The sequence below is a fragment of the Acartia tonsa genome, chromosome 3, assembly GCF_053477335.1.
Source record: "Acartia tonsa isolate MP-2025a chromosome 3, ASM5347733v1, whole genome shotgun sequence".
NCBI lineage: Eukaryota > Metazoa > Arthropoda > Copepoda > Calanoida > Acartiidae > Acartia > Acartia tonsa.
The window spans coordinates 30,187,248-30,202,858 of NC_137262.1; the positions used below are offsets into that span (position 1 = coordinate 30,187,248).

At 31.8% G+C, this 15,611-nt stretch overlaps 1 protein-coding gene across 1 annotated transcript in view; it reads left to right on the forward strand.

The window, feature by feature from the left end:
* Positions 1-15,611, forward strand: part of LOC145314830 (uncharacterized) — a 47,573-nt gene that overhangs the window by 13,951 nt on the left and 18,011 nt on the right. Inside the window, exons 7-9 of the mRNA XM_080154910.1 lie at positions 1,290-1,843; positions 2,768-2,853; positions 9,607-9,715. Coding sequence (XP_080011036.1) covers positions 1,290-1,843; positions 2,768-2,853; positions 9,607-9,715 — 749 coding nt within the window. The remainder of the gene's footprint in view (positions 1-1,289; positions 1,844-2,767; positions 2,854-9,606; positions 9,716-15,611) is intronic.

The following is a 15,611-nucleotide window of genomic DNA, read 5'->3' on the forward strand; positions in this document are numbered from 1 at the left end:
ATACTGATAGGAATTATTTCTTAATTATAAACATGAATTTTATTTCGGCAATACATCGTTCATTAAAAAGGTTATGGCTGACATATTATAAACACGAATTTATGTCAATATTTTATGGCATATCGCTATTCTAGTAATGCTGTATTATGATACTCTTACTGGCACTTGGATACTGATAGGAAATATTTCTTAATATGACAAGCCCCGTAGGGTTATAAATAACAATTTATAAAAAAGCTTTCTTATTCGTTGGCTTAACAACTTGGGAATTTTGATTTGTTGGTTTAATAAGTTGGGTGTCAAAACGTTTCAACCACTAATTGTAAACCTTAAAAGAGGTAATTTTAGGTATCAACATTGGGGATGTACATCAATTTATCGGTCATGGCCTTCAGACCCCTAATTAAAATGACATTAAAAGATCTATCAAATGTCAACATTACATGGCATTAAGCCTAACGCTATTCTAGTAATGCTATATCATGATAATCTATATATATAATGTTAATATGATAAGCGTTGGATACTGGAGAAAGTATCTAGATATAGTTTGTTTTAAAAAAGAAAAGGCAGCAACCACTGCTGTTATGTCAGGCTTTTAGGGATAGAGAGGGAGCCTCTACCAAAAAAAAGATTATTTTTAGCAATGAATTGAATAGAGAAAAATAAAATAAAAATATTTGTCAATGTTTATACTTTATTTATCTCTTTTGCAAAGAGTGCATGATAAATGTATGTATATATACTTACGAAGTGTTTATTCTAAATATTTAACATCTGATTTTTCAAATTTTTTTCTCTCATCTGCTAATCTATCATTTTAGAGATTTGTTTCTGTTTTTTTACTGAAGGCCAAGTCTCTGACGTATTTTATCAGATGCGCTGCTACTCCAAAATTGCAAATAAATTTAATAAGTACTTAATCAAGCAGATTAAGGAGCGTAGCATGTCTATAATTATGTACTTCTGTTTGTCCATATGAACTTTGTTGTGGGTAATAAATTAGATAACAAGAACGAGCAAAGGGGGAGAGTAAAGGGGTGATTGCAGCCCCTAATTTAAAAAAAAGATATAATTAATTTAAACCCTCCCATCCTCCAAAAACATTTCATTAGGCATATAAAAAAATTGGACGAGCTTCGCGCGCCTTTCTCTCTCCCCCCTTTTTCAATTACAAGATATTCATTGACAACCAAATAATTAATACATGACGAATTTATGTCTACGTCCGTCTGTACGATTAAAAGATTTAATTTCTAAAAGTTAATTAAGAAAGGGATATTGAATAGAGATCCAGTTATCTCATTTGTTGAGCTTATGAACCGAACCAAACGAGAAGACTTAACCAAACCTAGCAATAAATTAGTTAAATTACCAAATTGTAGTGAAATTATTAACAATTTAGAAAATAAAAGCCAAGAAACAATAGTAGAAAGATTAAAACGATCATATTTAATAACTAATGATCCTACTTTTCGAACTCCAAGTTCAAATACTATTGTTAGTGGTCCTTACTTAACTTCTACGGAAGAGGTTATTCTTGTTGATAGGGAAAATCCTCCAAATCCCACACCTCGACCTCGTCCTACAACAACTACAACAACAACAACCTTAAGGCCAACCGCAGAATTTCATGTCCAACCGCCAGAAACACAGCCGCCATTAATTACAACAACAATGGCGCCGAATCCTTCGACAACATCCCTGTATACTGTTTATGGACCACCAAGTGGAACTTATTGTCACAAGGTGGCTTGCCTAGAGGCTGGGGGCACCTCCACGGTCCACTGCTTGAATATGGGGTTGCTGTTCATGCACGGGGATAATGTCAGACCTTTACATCGTAAGATTTGTGTGAAATTTATGGATTTAACAAAAATATTTCTATTATATTTACTAATCATCTTACTAATGATTTTGTTTCTTTTTTAAAAATTAATTTTAATAAATTATGTTTTCTACTAATATCTTTTTGTTATTTACTAACCTTTTTATTGTATTTTTGACAATTAATGTTTTTTTGTTTGTGTATTTAAACGTTTGTTTTAGACATTATGTGTAATTATATATAAAGGCATATATCACCCCTATGTTTTGAATAGTTAATTTTTGCTTCAAGTTGAAAAATGCAATAGAATATCTGTTCTTTTCTCTTATCAGTTGCTTAAAAAAAACTACATAATTGTTCTTGTTTATTAAACAAAATTTCTAAAGAGTCCGTGGATATTGTGAGAAGTTCTCGCATACCCTGATAAAATATTTTTTTTTGCTGGCTAATAATAACGATAGATTCCCGCTTATGAATTTATCCCACCCCCTCCCCTCACCATGGAAAGAACATATTGACCAATATCTGAAGACTATACAGTTATACTAACAACCTAAATTGTTTGCAAAATTTCCCCTGTTATATTAACCACACGCATTCTATATTCATTTGTGACTTTGACTTAAGCTTGATATTTTATGTTCTCTTTTTCAAGGCGAAGCTTTTCTATCAATAGGTTCATTACGTCCGTGCTTCCTTACGTCAGGGTATTTTTTTCATCAATTCCAACAAGTCAGAGTTGTCCTATCAATTTAAAACTTTGCATGATGATTCCTTACAAATTAGTGCTCTGCTTATTAAGTTCTGACACTGTACAAGAGTTATTGTTCGTTTGGCCTTCCTTCTGCTTTTAGAGCATCTCTTTTATGCATGTTGTCATTCCTGTGTTATATTTATGTGTATACTAAATATTTTAATTAACTAAACTAATTATTTTAGAAAAGTTCAATATTCTGTGGAAAGCAAATTGGACTCGCGAAGCAGAATTGGTGCTAAAAGTTTTTGAAAGAGATGTCATCTTAAAGGTATGTAAATAATTTAGTGAAAAAGCTATTTTAGTTTAAGTAGCTTTAAAGGCCAGAATGATTACGAAATAGATTAAATCCTGATAACCTCTCAAGGAACTCTTACCGGATTCATGTATGTAGATGTGCCTAGTTCTGGAAAGTTAAAATCAAAAGACCAATCAGAAATGTACTTAACAACTCTTTGATTGTAAGACCTTTATCTAGACATCTTTTGGGTTTGTTTAAATTCTTTCTATCTTACTATTCTTGCCTGACGTAGCAGAAAAAGTAATGATTTATTATATCTTAAGCTGGGTATAATAACATGATAGTGTTAGGTAAAAAACAGAAAACACTAAGTATGAAAAATATTCCCCACATAAAAATAATACTATGCTGAACGATTGTTATTTTGATTGATACATTTAATTACAACCAGAAAAACAATTCTTTTGACATATAACATATTAATATGATATATTTTTAGATGTTTATTAGTAGTACAGCTACTCTATAAGTAGGTCTGTCTGTTAGTCAAGCCACCTGTCTGTAACTTATTTACATTTCTGTAACTTTTAGGTTTTTTCATGAATAACTTGTTTTGAAAATTCATTCAGCCTAAAAATCTTTGTTTAAATAAACATATTTAAATTTTTTTTGGATAAAGCCTAACACAGCTTTTATCACATAAAATCATTGTTAGCTTGATATTGCTCTGTTATTTGTACATTCTTATGGATGAAATCGTTCTTGTTAAGTTAATTGTAATATGTTTTTTTTTAAATACATAAACACTATAGGAATTGTTTCATTTTAAAGATCATTAAGAATTGTTCATTTCATGCTAAATATAACAAATAACCCATAACTATTACTAGTTTGAAAGTTGTTTTTTTATAACAAGGATGACAACATCCATAAAAGCGAAGCTCTGAAGCGTTAGGAAAAACGGACATTAACACTTGTATAGTGTCAGAACTGAATAAGCATAATTTAAATGTATAAGAGTCGAAGCAAAATTGTATGTAAATTTGTTGAAAAACTGCTTGATACAGGATAATGTTTATGGACATACTTACATTTTTAGGACTTGATTACAGAGTTGCTTCGCTTATAATATTGTACTTTGTTGTCTCAGGAATCAGTATACCAAAAATCTGATCTATTGGATAATTAGATCACATAAAAATTTGTTGTTAAAAAAGTAATAAATCAACATGTTTTAAATGGACGTACGGACATTCTGGTAATGATTATAGAATTGCTACGATTTCTAATTTGTACCTATGACAGGAATCACCAGGCAAAGTTTGACATCGATCGAACAATTCTAACATGCCTAAATTAACGAAAAAAGCTATCCGTTACGTACGGACGGACCGACCCTAATTATAGAAATGCTTCGCTTTTAAAAACTACTTTATTTCTCTCATTTATCTTTAATTTAAACCTAATTCAAATGAGATACTTAGACACTAGTGTCCAAACAGTTCAACCAAAAATCTAAATTTTCATTACGGATGTACATGAATTTTAGTCATTTGTTTTGTCCCTCAAGATCCCTAATTTTCGTGCATTTTTTTAATTTTAAAGAAAGAAAAGAAAAAATTTACTTATTCTATACTTTTTTCAATGTCCTGTTCTGATGTAAATTCGCTTTTATGGATGTTTCAATTCCTTGTTTTAAAAAGTTTCACTTTTGTTGCCGTTTAAGTCAAAAATGAAAGAAAAACTTTCGCCCACAAGTTATATTTGTATTTGCATACAGGGAGGGACAGGATAATTAAAGATAAACTTAAAACTCTTTTTCCCAATGTTTGCAGGCTACGAGAAGCAGAATTTCACAAGAGAGGTGTTGGAATTAATTTATTTTCTATTGTTGTATCCCTGAATCCCTGACCTGCATATCACTTTCTTACTTTCTGTTGTAATCTTTTTATCTGGGAGTATATCTCTCCCTTATCATTCCATGTATCTTTCACAGTTTTTCGGTCCTTGTCGGATTTTTTTCAGACACATAGCATCTCTATAGCTACTCTTAATTTCTACCTTTGAATACAAGGATTTTTTTTAGTGTTATTAATCTGAAAATAAAGAACTAGGATAATGTAAGATAATTGGTCTTCTTCTTAATTCTTATGTGTAAGCTTCTGCCTGAAAACTTAAAACTACATTGTTCTTAACCTTCTAAAGCTTCTTTCGTTACAGCCCCAACAATTCTAAGGACTAATTCGAAGCTTTTCAAGAAGCACAATTTTTTTATTTTTATAGATCTTACTCAGGGATATAAAGAGATAAGTCAATTAATGTACATCTTCAATGATACATTAAATAGATTATAATTAGTGGTTGAAATATTTAGACCAACCAATCAAAAGTCAATAAAAGTCCCCAAAGTTGTTAATCAAATGAATAAGGAAACGTCATTATAAAACTTTGGAGACTAGTGTAATAAGCAGCCAAATGTCCCCTACCGCCCTAAACTAATTGTATGCAAAGAATTTTTATTTTTATGGAGCAATCTATGGGCGTAGTTGTCCTTGTTTGATGTGTAGACACGATGCACTTACCCCATATAATATTCCAACATTCTCTTTTTATATCATTTTTAGTAAAAGCCGCAGCTACGCTACAGCTATCTGTGATTATCCTGAAATTATTTTCATATTTTTTTTCTTTTTATATCTAGCTTTGTCCTAATAGAAGCGCAGCAACTTTGCAATCTTATAATTTCCTATGGATCTTAAGGGATAGGAAAATAAATGATAATATTTATATATCCCCATTCCCCAATGATCAAAAACAAAATTACTTCTTCTGTAGATTAAAATGTATATTAAGAAGTACCAAACAGTTTTTGAGCCAATAAATGCAGGGAGTAAGGGAGGGGACAATGGATCGAATATTCAATCTTTAGGAATCTCAAACTTTGGGTACTGGCTTAAAGGGAATGTGCAAGAATTTAGCAGTTTCTGACTGAGTTTGGGTATTTGCGCAAGAAATGCCGCTACTCGCTGTGTTAGTTTAGAAAATATATAGTTTTGCAGACAGAGAGTAGTTTAAATATAAATACACGGCCCCCCTCCCATACTTTATTTCACTCCCTTCTCCCCCACCTCCTTTTTTAAAGCAGACAAGAAAGAGAAATGGAGAAGGGAGGTGGGTGCAAGGAAAATAAACAGGATAAAAAGGGGCAGGAAGGTGTGCGGGTCATATTCTTGCCCAACCAGCTATCAGTTACCCTACACGCCTGCCTGCCCCTTTTTTCCCTGTTCACATCACTTGCCCCCAAATCTCTTTTCTCTTTCCCTGTCATTTGGAGAGTTCCAGGGAGATTTTTCTAGTAATTAATTACAGAATGGTTATGTCAGTCTGTAATACTGGTAATCTATTTTTCAAATGATTGCTTTTTTTCTTGGAACTTTTTTCTTAGTTTATGGTTTTCTAGATTTAATTAACAATCACTTTACAATTTCCACCAAATTTTCTAAATTATTATGGATTTCATTGCCTTTCTTCGCAAACTCTTAAATTGAATTAATTGCCCATTGTCCCCTCCCTTACTCCCTGCAATAAATGAGTTTCAAAACGTCAAAGGATTTACTTGTTGTAAATATGTAGTTTAATCTAATCCATCTTTTTTGGACAGGACATAAAACATTGCAAATATCTAAAACAAAACGCTGACAATCTTTTTCTTTTTAAAATTTAGTTTTAAACATTCATAAGTGATAAAAATTTTTTTTTTAGTGGAACCTAATTATGAACATATTTCAGTATGTAACTCATTGGTTAACGTTATCGTGATAATTTTCTGATATTTTTATGCTCATTTTTAACCAAGCCCATAAGATATTGCTTCTAATCATTAGAAAATAGGTATAACCACTTTCTTAAAAAGCGAATCAAGATATGCAGTTAACAGTTAGCCAATAGCAGACAGACGGACATTTGAAATTATAGTGTAATTGCATTTTTTTAATATGGAACCTTCAAAAATTTTATCAAGTATTCCTATAGATTTCAGTATATTTACATAATGCAAGAACGAAAGATTTTACCCATCAAAATATAAGAAACTTTTTATACTTTTTTTCTGGGATTGTGCGACATTTTATCTAAATATTTTCACAAAGCTCACGTCATAAATGTTTATTAGGCCTGTTTAATTTTCTCACTTCTAGGTGTTCTGGGACGTAAAAGCTTATTTTCCAGATGAAAATCAAGTACCTTATTTGAGCACATCTTTACTGGGAATTGACACCTTTCAGCTTCTAATTTTATACATTGCGACAAAGAGTAATATTAAATTTAAAAAATATTAAACACTATCTAATGCTGCATCATCCCTCTCAGAGAGCGTAGCTCCTAGAGCATAGGGGGCGAAGCCACAAGTTTTATAATAACGAACTGGATATCTAAACCATAATTCTTCATGATAAGTAAATAATGAAGTCTTCAACGATTATTTATAAGGAAAACTATTTTACCCTACCTATACACAACTACAAGCATTTTTCTCTGTACAAATCAGAAATTTAAGTTATCTCAATATTGAACAAGTCTAAAGTGTATGTAGTACATATACGTCTCGTTCTAAATAGCTTGTCTGATACATTAGGTGACATTGAGTAGTTCTAGACCAATCACATAAATAATCATCAAACTAGGTGGATAGTAAATATTTTATCAAGAAACAAGCTACATTGTATATTTTCATGTATTATGTCGATATTTGGCTTAAATACAGGAAATTGTATATTGTACTGTATTAAATAATGCTGCACTTGTTGTCTTTTGAATAAATGAGGCCTAAACTTCCTAGTAATCACCATCATAAAGATCATGGTTATTGTAAAGATCGTATAGTTGCTACGCTTTCTAAATGATACATAATTCAGGAATCATTATGCAAGGCTTATAATCATAAATTATCAATCAGATATCTCCGCTACGATCGTTCGGACTGCCAGATTCTAATTTGAGAAAAGCTTCGCTGAGCCACTCATTAACCTATACCAATATATCCATAAAGATCTAGTATAATATTACTTTAAAATATTTATTGTTTATTTCGAGTATTGTCATTCTGTATTTGCTGTGCTACTTGCTTACTAAAACAAGTTAACTCTATTGCCCAACACACATTAAAGTTGTTAATTTATCAAATGCGCGCATATTTGACGGAAAGTAATCAAACAAGAACATCTGTTTTCAACAGTTTAACACTTCATAAGTTCATACTCAAAGAAATTTTATAGATTTAATTGATAAATATTTCCTATAATCCAAACAAATTATAAAATAAGTAGAGAGGTCACCATCCTGAACCTGAGTATCTCGCAAACGGCATCTTTGATCGGTCTGCTTTTCTGTGAAGCTTCCTAGTTTTTTTTTATATTGCTAGTAGAGGTTAAAAAAACGCGACAGTGGCTCAACACGTAGCGCACCCGCTCGTCGTTGGGGAGGTTCGAATCTCGGCCCTACAACGCGTCAGAGCTAAAGACGTTAAAAATAGTTCCTACTGCTGCTATGTCAGTTGCGCGACATGAATAGTTAGAGTAGGGGAAATGCCTTGGCCCATAAACAGGTGCAATTCCTAACTTAACATCCACATGTTGGCGTTAGATCTTTGCATCCAATTACGTCCTTGGGTTCTCTAGATGATCACTTGAAATCAAAGGAGAATCCCGCCCCAAATACTTATTTGTAATGTATTTGTAAGGTATTTCCCTCCTTTTAAAGAGATCATTCTTTCAATTTGAATATACACATGAGAAATCTCAAATTCCTGTTAAATCCTTTTGTATGAACACAAGACTGCTTTCAAATAGTCAGGTATTAAGGCATTAGAAGAACAAAATTGTCAAACTTACTTTCATTTAATTTAACAAGGAGAGTCATATCAATACAGCGGATAGCGAGATAATTCGTTTTACAGACAGACACATAAATAAACATCCTGTTACTTTTATTTGGGTTGTTGTTTGATCATCAATATACCTTTTATTTGGTTTACTTTTGTCCTGAAAGTCCTTTATGCCTTCTGTGGCGACTTAGTATTTTATCTACATAATAAAAAGTTTTTTTTGTCAGTAGCGTAAGATTTTAAATGTAAGTTTTAAATAGGTTCGGAATAGTTTGGGGCTTTTTAATTTTTAGATTGTAGTTTTTGGATGACGGTGTTTGCTTTGCCTGGCCCCTTTATGCATAGCTCACATAAAGAAACGTATAGTAAAGTCCCATTTTAATTAATTCAGTTTGAAATTTTTTAAATTGATGTATGTTTAATTTTGATGCCTGGTGAAAAATTTTTCAAACATTTTTAATAATTTCAATGTTAATCTTTTAATTCTAGCAAACTTGACCTAAATTGTAAAATCGATGCTTCTTAAATTTTTAATCTACATTTCCATTTTTTTATTGTTTTTATTACATTAACAAGGATGACAAAATCCATAAGTGAAGCTTTGAAATGGTAGGACAAACATACAATAACACTCGTAGATAATCAGAACTAAATAATCAGAATAAAGATGTATAAAAGTGGAAACAAAATTGTAAGTTATTTTGTTTTAAAACTGCTAAAGTACAGGATATTGGTTAATGATATACATTTTTAGGACTTGATTATAAAGATGCTTCGCTTATAACATTGTGCTTTGTTGTTATAGTAATCAGTATTCCAATTCCAATAATCAGATCAATCAGAGTTGTTAAAAATAATGAAAGAAACTCTACCTATAAAACTAACCATCCTTTTTTATTAAGGTAAAGACAGAGGGTTATGATGGTAATGACAGCCAAGAGACGGAGTCTGCGAGTCAGTGGAATTTCTCTGGGGCTTTGCTCTATAGTGTCACCATTATAACAACTATAGGTCAGTTCTTATCACCTAGTTTCTCTGGGGCTTTGCTCTATAGTGTCACCATTATAACAACTATAGGTCAGTTCTTATCACCTAGTTTATCTGGGGCTTTGCTCTATAGTGTCACCATTATCACAACTATAGGTCAGTTCTTATCACCTAGTTTCTCTGGGTCTTTGCTCTATAGTGTCACCATTATAACAACTATAGGTCAGTTCTTATCACTTAGTTTATCTGGGGCTTTGCTCTATAGTGTCACCATTATCACAACTATAGGTCAGTTCTTATCACCTAGTTTATCTGGGGCTTTGCTCTATAGTGTCACCATTATAACAACTATAGGTAAGTTCTTATCACCTAGTTTATCTGGGTCTTTGCTCTATAGTGTCACCATTATCACAACTATAGGTCAGTTCTTATCACCTAGTTTATCTGGGGCTTTGCTCTATAGTGTCACCATTATAACAACTATAGGTCAGTTCTTATCACCTAGTTTATCTGGGTCTTTGCTCTATAGTGTCACCATTATAACAACTATAGGTCAGTTCTTATCACCTAGTTTATCTGGGGCTTTGCTCTATAGTGTCACCATTATCACAACTATAGGTCAGTTCTTATCACCTAGTTTCTTTGGGTCTTTGCTCTATAGTGTCACCATTATAACAACTATAGGTCAGTTCTTATCACCTAGTTTATCTGGGGCTTTGCTCTATAGTGTCACCATTATCACAACTATAGGTCAGTTCTTATCACCTAGTTTCTCTGGGTCTTTGCTCTATAGTGTCACCATTATAACAACTATAGGTCAGTTCTTATCACTTAGTTTATCTGGGGCTTTGCTCTATAGTGTCACCATTATCACAACTATAGGTCAGTTCTTATCACCTAGTTTCTCTGGGTCTTTGCTCTATAGTGTCACCATTATAACAACTATAGGTCAGTTCTTATCACCTAGTTTATCTGGGGCTTTGTTCTATAGTGTCACCATTATCACAACTATAGGTCAGTTCTTATCACCTAGTTTCTCTGGGTCTTTGCTCTATAGTGTCACCATTATAACAACTATAGGTCAGTTCTTATCACCTAGTTTATCTGGGGCTTTGTTCTATAGTGTCACCATTATCACAACTATAGGTCAGTTCTTATCACCTAGTTTCTCTGGGTCTTTGCTCTATAGTGTCACCATTATAACAACTATAGGTCAGTTCTTATCACCTAGTTTATCTGGGGCTTTGTTCTATAGTGTCACCATTATCACAACTATAGGTCAGTTCTTATCACCTAGTTTCTCTGGGTCTTTGCTCTATAGTGTCACCATTATAACAACTATAGGTCAGTTCTTATCACCTAGTTTATCTGGGGCTTTGCTCTATAGTGTCACCATTATAACAACTATAGGTCAGTTCTTATCACCTAGTTTATCTGGGTCTTTGCTCTATAGTGTCACCATTATAACAACTATAGGTAAGTTCTTATCACCTAGTTTATCTGGGGCTTTGCTCTATAGTGTCACCATTATAACAACTATAGGTCAGTTCTTATCACCTAGTTTATCTGGGGCTTTGCTCTATAGTGTCACCATTATCACAACTATAGGTCAGTTCTAATCAATAAATCCACTTTACAAGTCTTCACTCTCAAAAATTCTGTCGTTATTATGTCAATTTAATCCACTTTAATATTGTCACCTAAAAAATAAAAAAAAAGTATGTCGATATTATGTCAGCAATTACCATTTTTTTATTAAAGCCATGTAGTCGACATAAACCCTTGAAATTGCATATCGATAAAATGCCAATAATTTTGACAGAGTTTTCCCTGTTTATCTACATAAAGGATTGGATTTTTTGCCCTTTTTTGTTTACTTTATGTTAGAAACGTTAACCCTTTTTTTCATTTGGAAGGTTTATGTTGATTTAATATCAGCAAAAAGTAAAATATCGATTACATAAAGCAAGTTTAGGGTTTCAGGGATAGGCTAATAAATGATAAGTTAATTAGCCAAATTCTATTATGTAACTTGATAAACATTTAAGTATACCAATCTTCGAAAAATCAAGAAAATCAAAAACTTTAGTAAATATAGATGTATAACCCAGACCACTACCTTGCTCAAATCTTGGGGACCTTTTTCGTCTGCTAGCAAATTGCTTTCTGCTCTTTTGTATCGACTTGGCTGTGTTAATTTTTACAATAGAAATAGAAGAGTAGAAGAATATTCTGAACCCTTTTTTCGTCAAATCTAAGAGAGAATATTCCTAGCAGACAAAAGTATTGTTTACTTTCGACTCAAGCTGATGTGGATTCTTAAAAAATGATAGACTCGCTAAACGATAGTGAGGCAAAATTATTTTTGTGAAAAATCATCCAAAAGCACATTAAAAATCTACAAAAATTAAACAAAATCATATGTTAATAACCCTCTTAAGATTTTATTTCATTTTTGTAAATTTTTTATTCGATTTTGGAGGATTTTTCACAAAAATAATTTTGCCTCACCAGCGAGTTGCCAGCCTAACTTTTTTTTTAAGAATCCAACTTTGTTTCAAGCTTTCAAATTGTAAACGAAATTTTTGGGCAATTAATTCTGATTCCGCAAAGCTTTCTACTAAGAAAATATACTGTTAACAGCTGACTTTTATGTATGTATGAAATGAAAAAAAACATGCCTTCGTAGGAAAATGTGTACATAATTTCAACCAATGAGATCCAATGTAAATTCCGATGCGATTCTCCTATTGGCTCAATCAGACATTCCCTCTCTTTCTTAGTACCTTTATTATTTTTACAAAGCTTTTGGATGGTATTAAAACCCAATTGAAAGTCCGCACAGGGTGGAGACATACAGTTATTAGACCCATTCGCCGTCTATTGTTTACTTTAATGCAACAACAAAAAATGTAATGATGACGTGTCTGGGATAAAAAATAAAATATCAACAAAATTGAAAAGATGTTGTGGTAAAATGGAAGTAAAATATACCTGGATATTATAACAAAGGAAAAATTGTCGTCAACTGAGCTTGCTGAAATAAAACTTCTTTATTGGTCAGTTCTTTCATCCAGTAGGAAGGGAGGATATGGCGAAAAGGTAGTGGAAGGGGTAGATCGTTATTTTAGCCAGCTAAAAGTTTTACTTTATGGGAGTAAATGATAATCTGGTGTAATATCCAAGTAATAATAAATCCATTGTTGTGGTATAGTGTTAGTGTGTTTGTATATTCTGGTTGACAGTGTCATCATCATAATAATACTCAATCTTAGTAGTGTGACTACAATTCCGTATAGTCTCACATGCTCAATCTTTGTGGTGTAACTACAATTCCGTATATTATTACATACTCAATCATAATAGTATACAATTCCGTATAGTCTCACATATGCATATGTATACATAACACTCAATCTTAGTGGGGTGCATACAATTCCGTATAGTCTTACATACTCCAGGGAGTAAGGGAGGGGACAATGGATCGAATATTCAATTTTTAAGGAGTCTCAGACTTTGGGGACTGGCTTAAAGGGAATGTGCCCGAATACAGCAGATTCTTACTGATTTTGGGGACTTGCGCATCAATGCCCCGCTAACTAGCTGAGCTAGTTTTGAATATGCAGACAGAAAAGTTTGTTATTTATCGCTGGTTTTAACAAATATTTTTTCCCAAGAAAATGTCTTTTCATGTATAGAAACTCTACTGTGATATTTATGTATTAAATAATCTAAGAACCGCTTGAATTTTGGGGTTAGTTATAAATATATCAGAAGGGTTGAGGTAGTTCTAAACAAGATTTTTCTAGTTATTAATTACAGAATGTTTACTACATTGTGATGTGTTGATGATTTAATTTTCAAGTAAATGATTTTTTTCTTAGAACTAATTTTGTTCTAGATTAGGTTACCATGATCCCTTTACAATTTTGGTAAAATTTTCTTGATAAATCTGGTTTTCATTGCTTTTCAGCGAACCCTCTTAAATTGAATTAATTGCCCATTGTCCCCTCCCTTACTCCCTGCACATATTCAATCTTAGTAGTGTGCATACAATTCCGTATAGTCTCACATATGCATATGTATACATAATTCTAAATCTTAGTGGGGTGCATACTATGCCGTATAGTCTCACATATGCAAGTATAATTAAATGGATCACTATGATTTACAATAGCAATTAGATATATTCATTGGCTGTTTAGTGACTGTTTAATCATATGCGACCTAAATCTAGAGATGTCGTGAAAATACATTTACTTTTAAATTCCAAAGAGGACTTGTTAATAAGCCAAAAGATTACTGACCAAATATGCAATTGTGGAGACTTGATAATGTGAACTTCAGCGGAATTGGGGACTTAACAATCTTAGCTACTTATTCCTATTGTCTATTATTCTTAATAATATCACATAAGAGTTTAAGGCTAAAAATAGTATTTATATTACTGTTATTTATGAAAAATATACTCCTAAAAATATTTTCTGTTGATGTTTATTCTTCATACATCATCATAGAGTAGGGGTACTAAACAGAAACTAGTTTGGTAATTTTATGTACTTTGCTACAAAGGTCCTCATTTATTGATAAGTTCGTTCGTTAAATAGGATTTTTAAAGGAAGTTTAATCTTAAAGTGAGCTCCTCAGTAATTCATTAAAATTTTTGTTTTTACAAATTTTCAACTTTATTGTCTGATGTTTTCTGTCTCCTGTTAGGAGCAATGGCTTTTACATTGCACATAAATCTTATCTATTCAAAGATGGAAGCAGTAAGTAGAAAAATAGCCTAAGACCATACTACGACTAAAATGTGCTAATGGTCCTGTGGTTGTCCTAAGCAAAGCCTCTAGAAGCGAATCAACCTGAAAATATATAAATTATACAGGATGAATATTTGTCTCTAGATTAGAAGTAATTATTTTGAAAGAAGTGAAAAGCTGTGATGAGTACAATGTACTTATTCTTGTTTATGAGTCAATCAATTGATATTCAAGGTCAACGTTTTTCTTTAAACAAAACAGTGATTTTTGCAATGAAAGGTCATGAATATTTTTGATATTAACTGAAAAAAACAGGTTTAAATGTTGATTTTTTACATTTGTCCGTAGATTCGTAGGATTAATTTTATCTTTTTTATCTTTTTTAAAAACTTATTAACAATATGATTTATGTATGTTTTATATGTTATTGTTAGAGGATGGATTAGTGTCAAAAATTGGATAACTACAGACAGACACACAGAAAGACCAAACAGTTTTGAGTAGCTTCGCTTCAAACAAGAAAACATAGTAAACATAGAGAAAAAATTACAAGCTAATTTGATGTAACTTATTTTATTTATTTTTTATAATTTTCTTCGTTGTTTGAGAGGATTTGCCCACTTTTGGACGATGCTCCAAGTAACTAGGGGCGAAGCAGCCAGTATGTCCATTTCCATGAATGAAAAAAGTTTTATAGGCGACTGAAAACATATTTATTTGATCATGAATCTAAAAAATTATCGTTGGATTTTATATTTATATAGATGTAATGTAATTTAAGTTACCAAACTTATATTTTTTGATGGTCAAAACGAGCATTTTCCAATCATAAATAAACAATTTTGAAGTAAACAAATAGAAGTGTTTGTTTTTATTTTTTCCCCTATTTAGATACGTCACTATATTCTGCATAAGTAGCGTAGCTACTCATTCGATATCAAAAGTATATATAACAAAAAGGAAGAAAAAGTGTTATGTGTTACTGCTATATACATTTATCAGTTTAGAAAAAATAGATATTTTAATATGCTCTCTACAAATTAAGAGGTTTTGTGATTTTTTTCTAGCAATTACAAAAAAATCAATAATCTTCTTAAGTTTGAATCTAAATAAAGATCTTTTAACAGTTTGGAGGTAGGTAATAGACGTCCAAGTAAAAC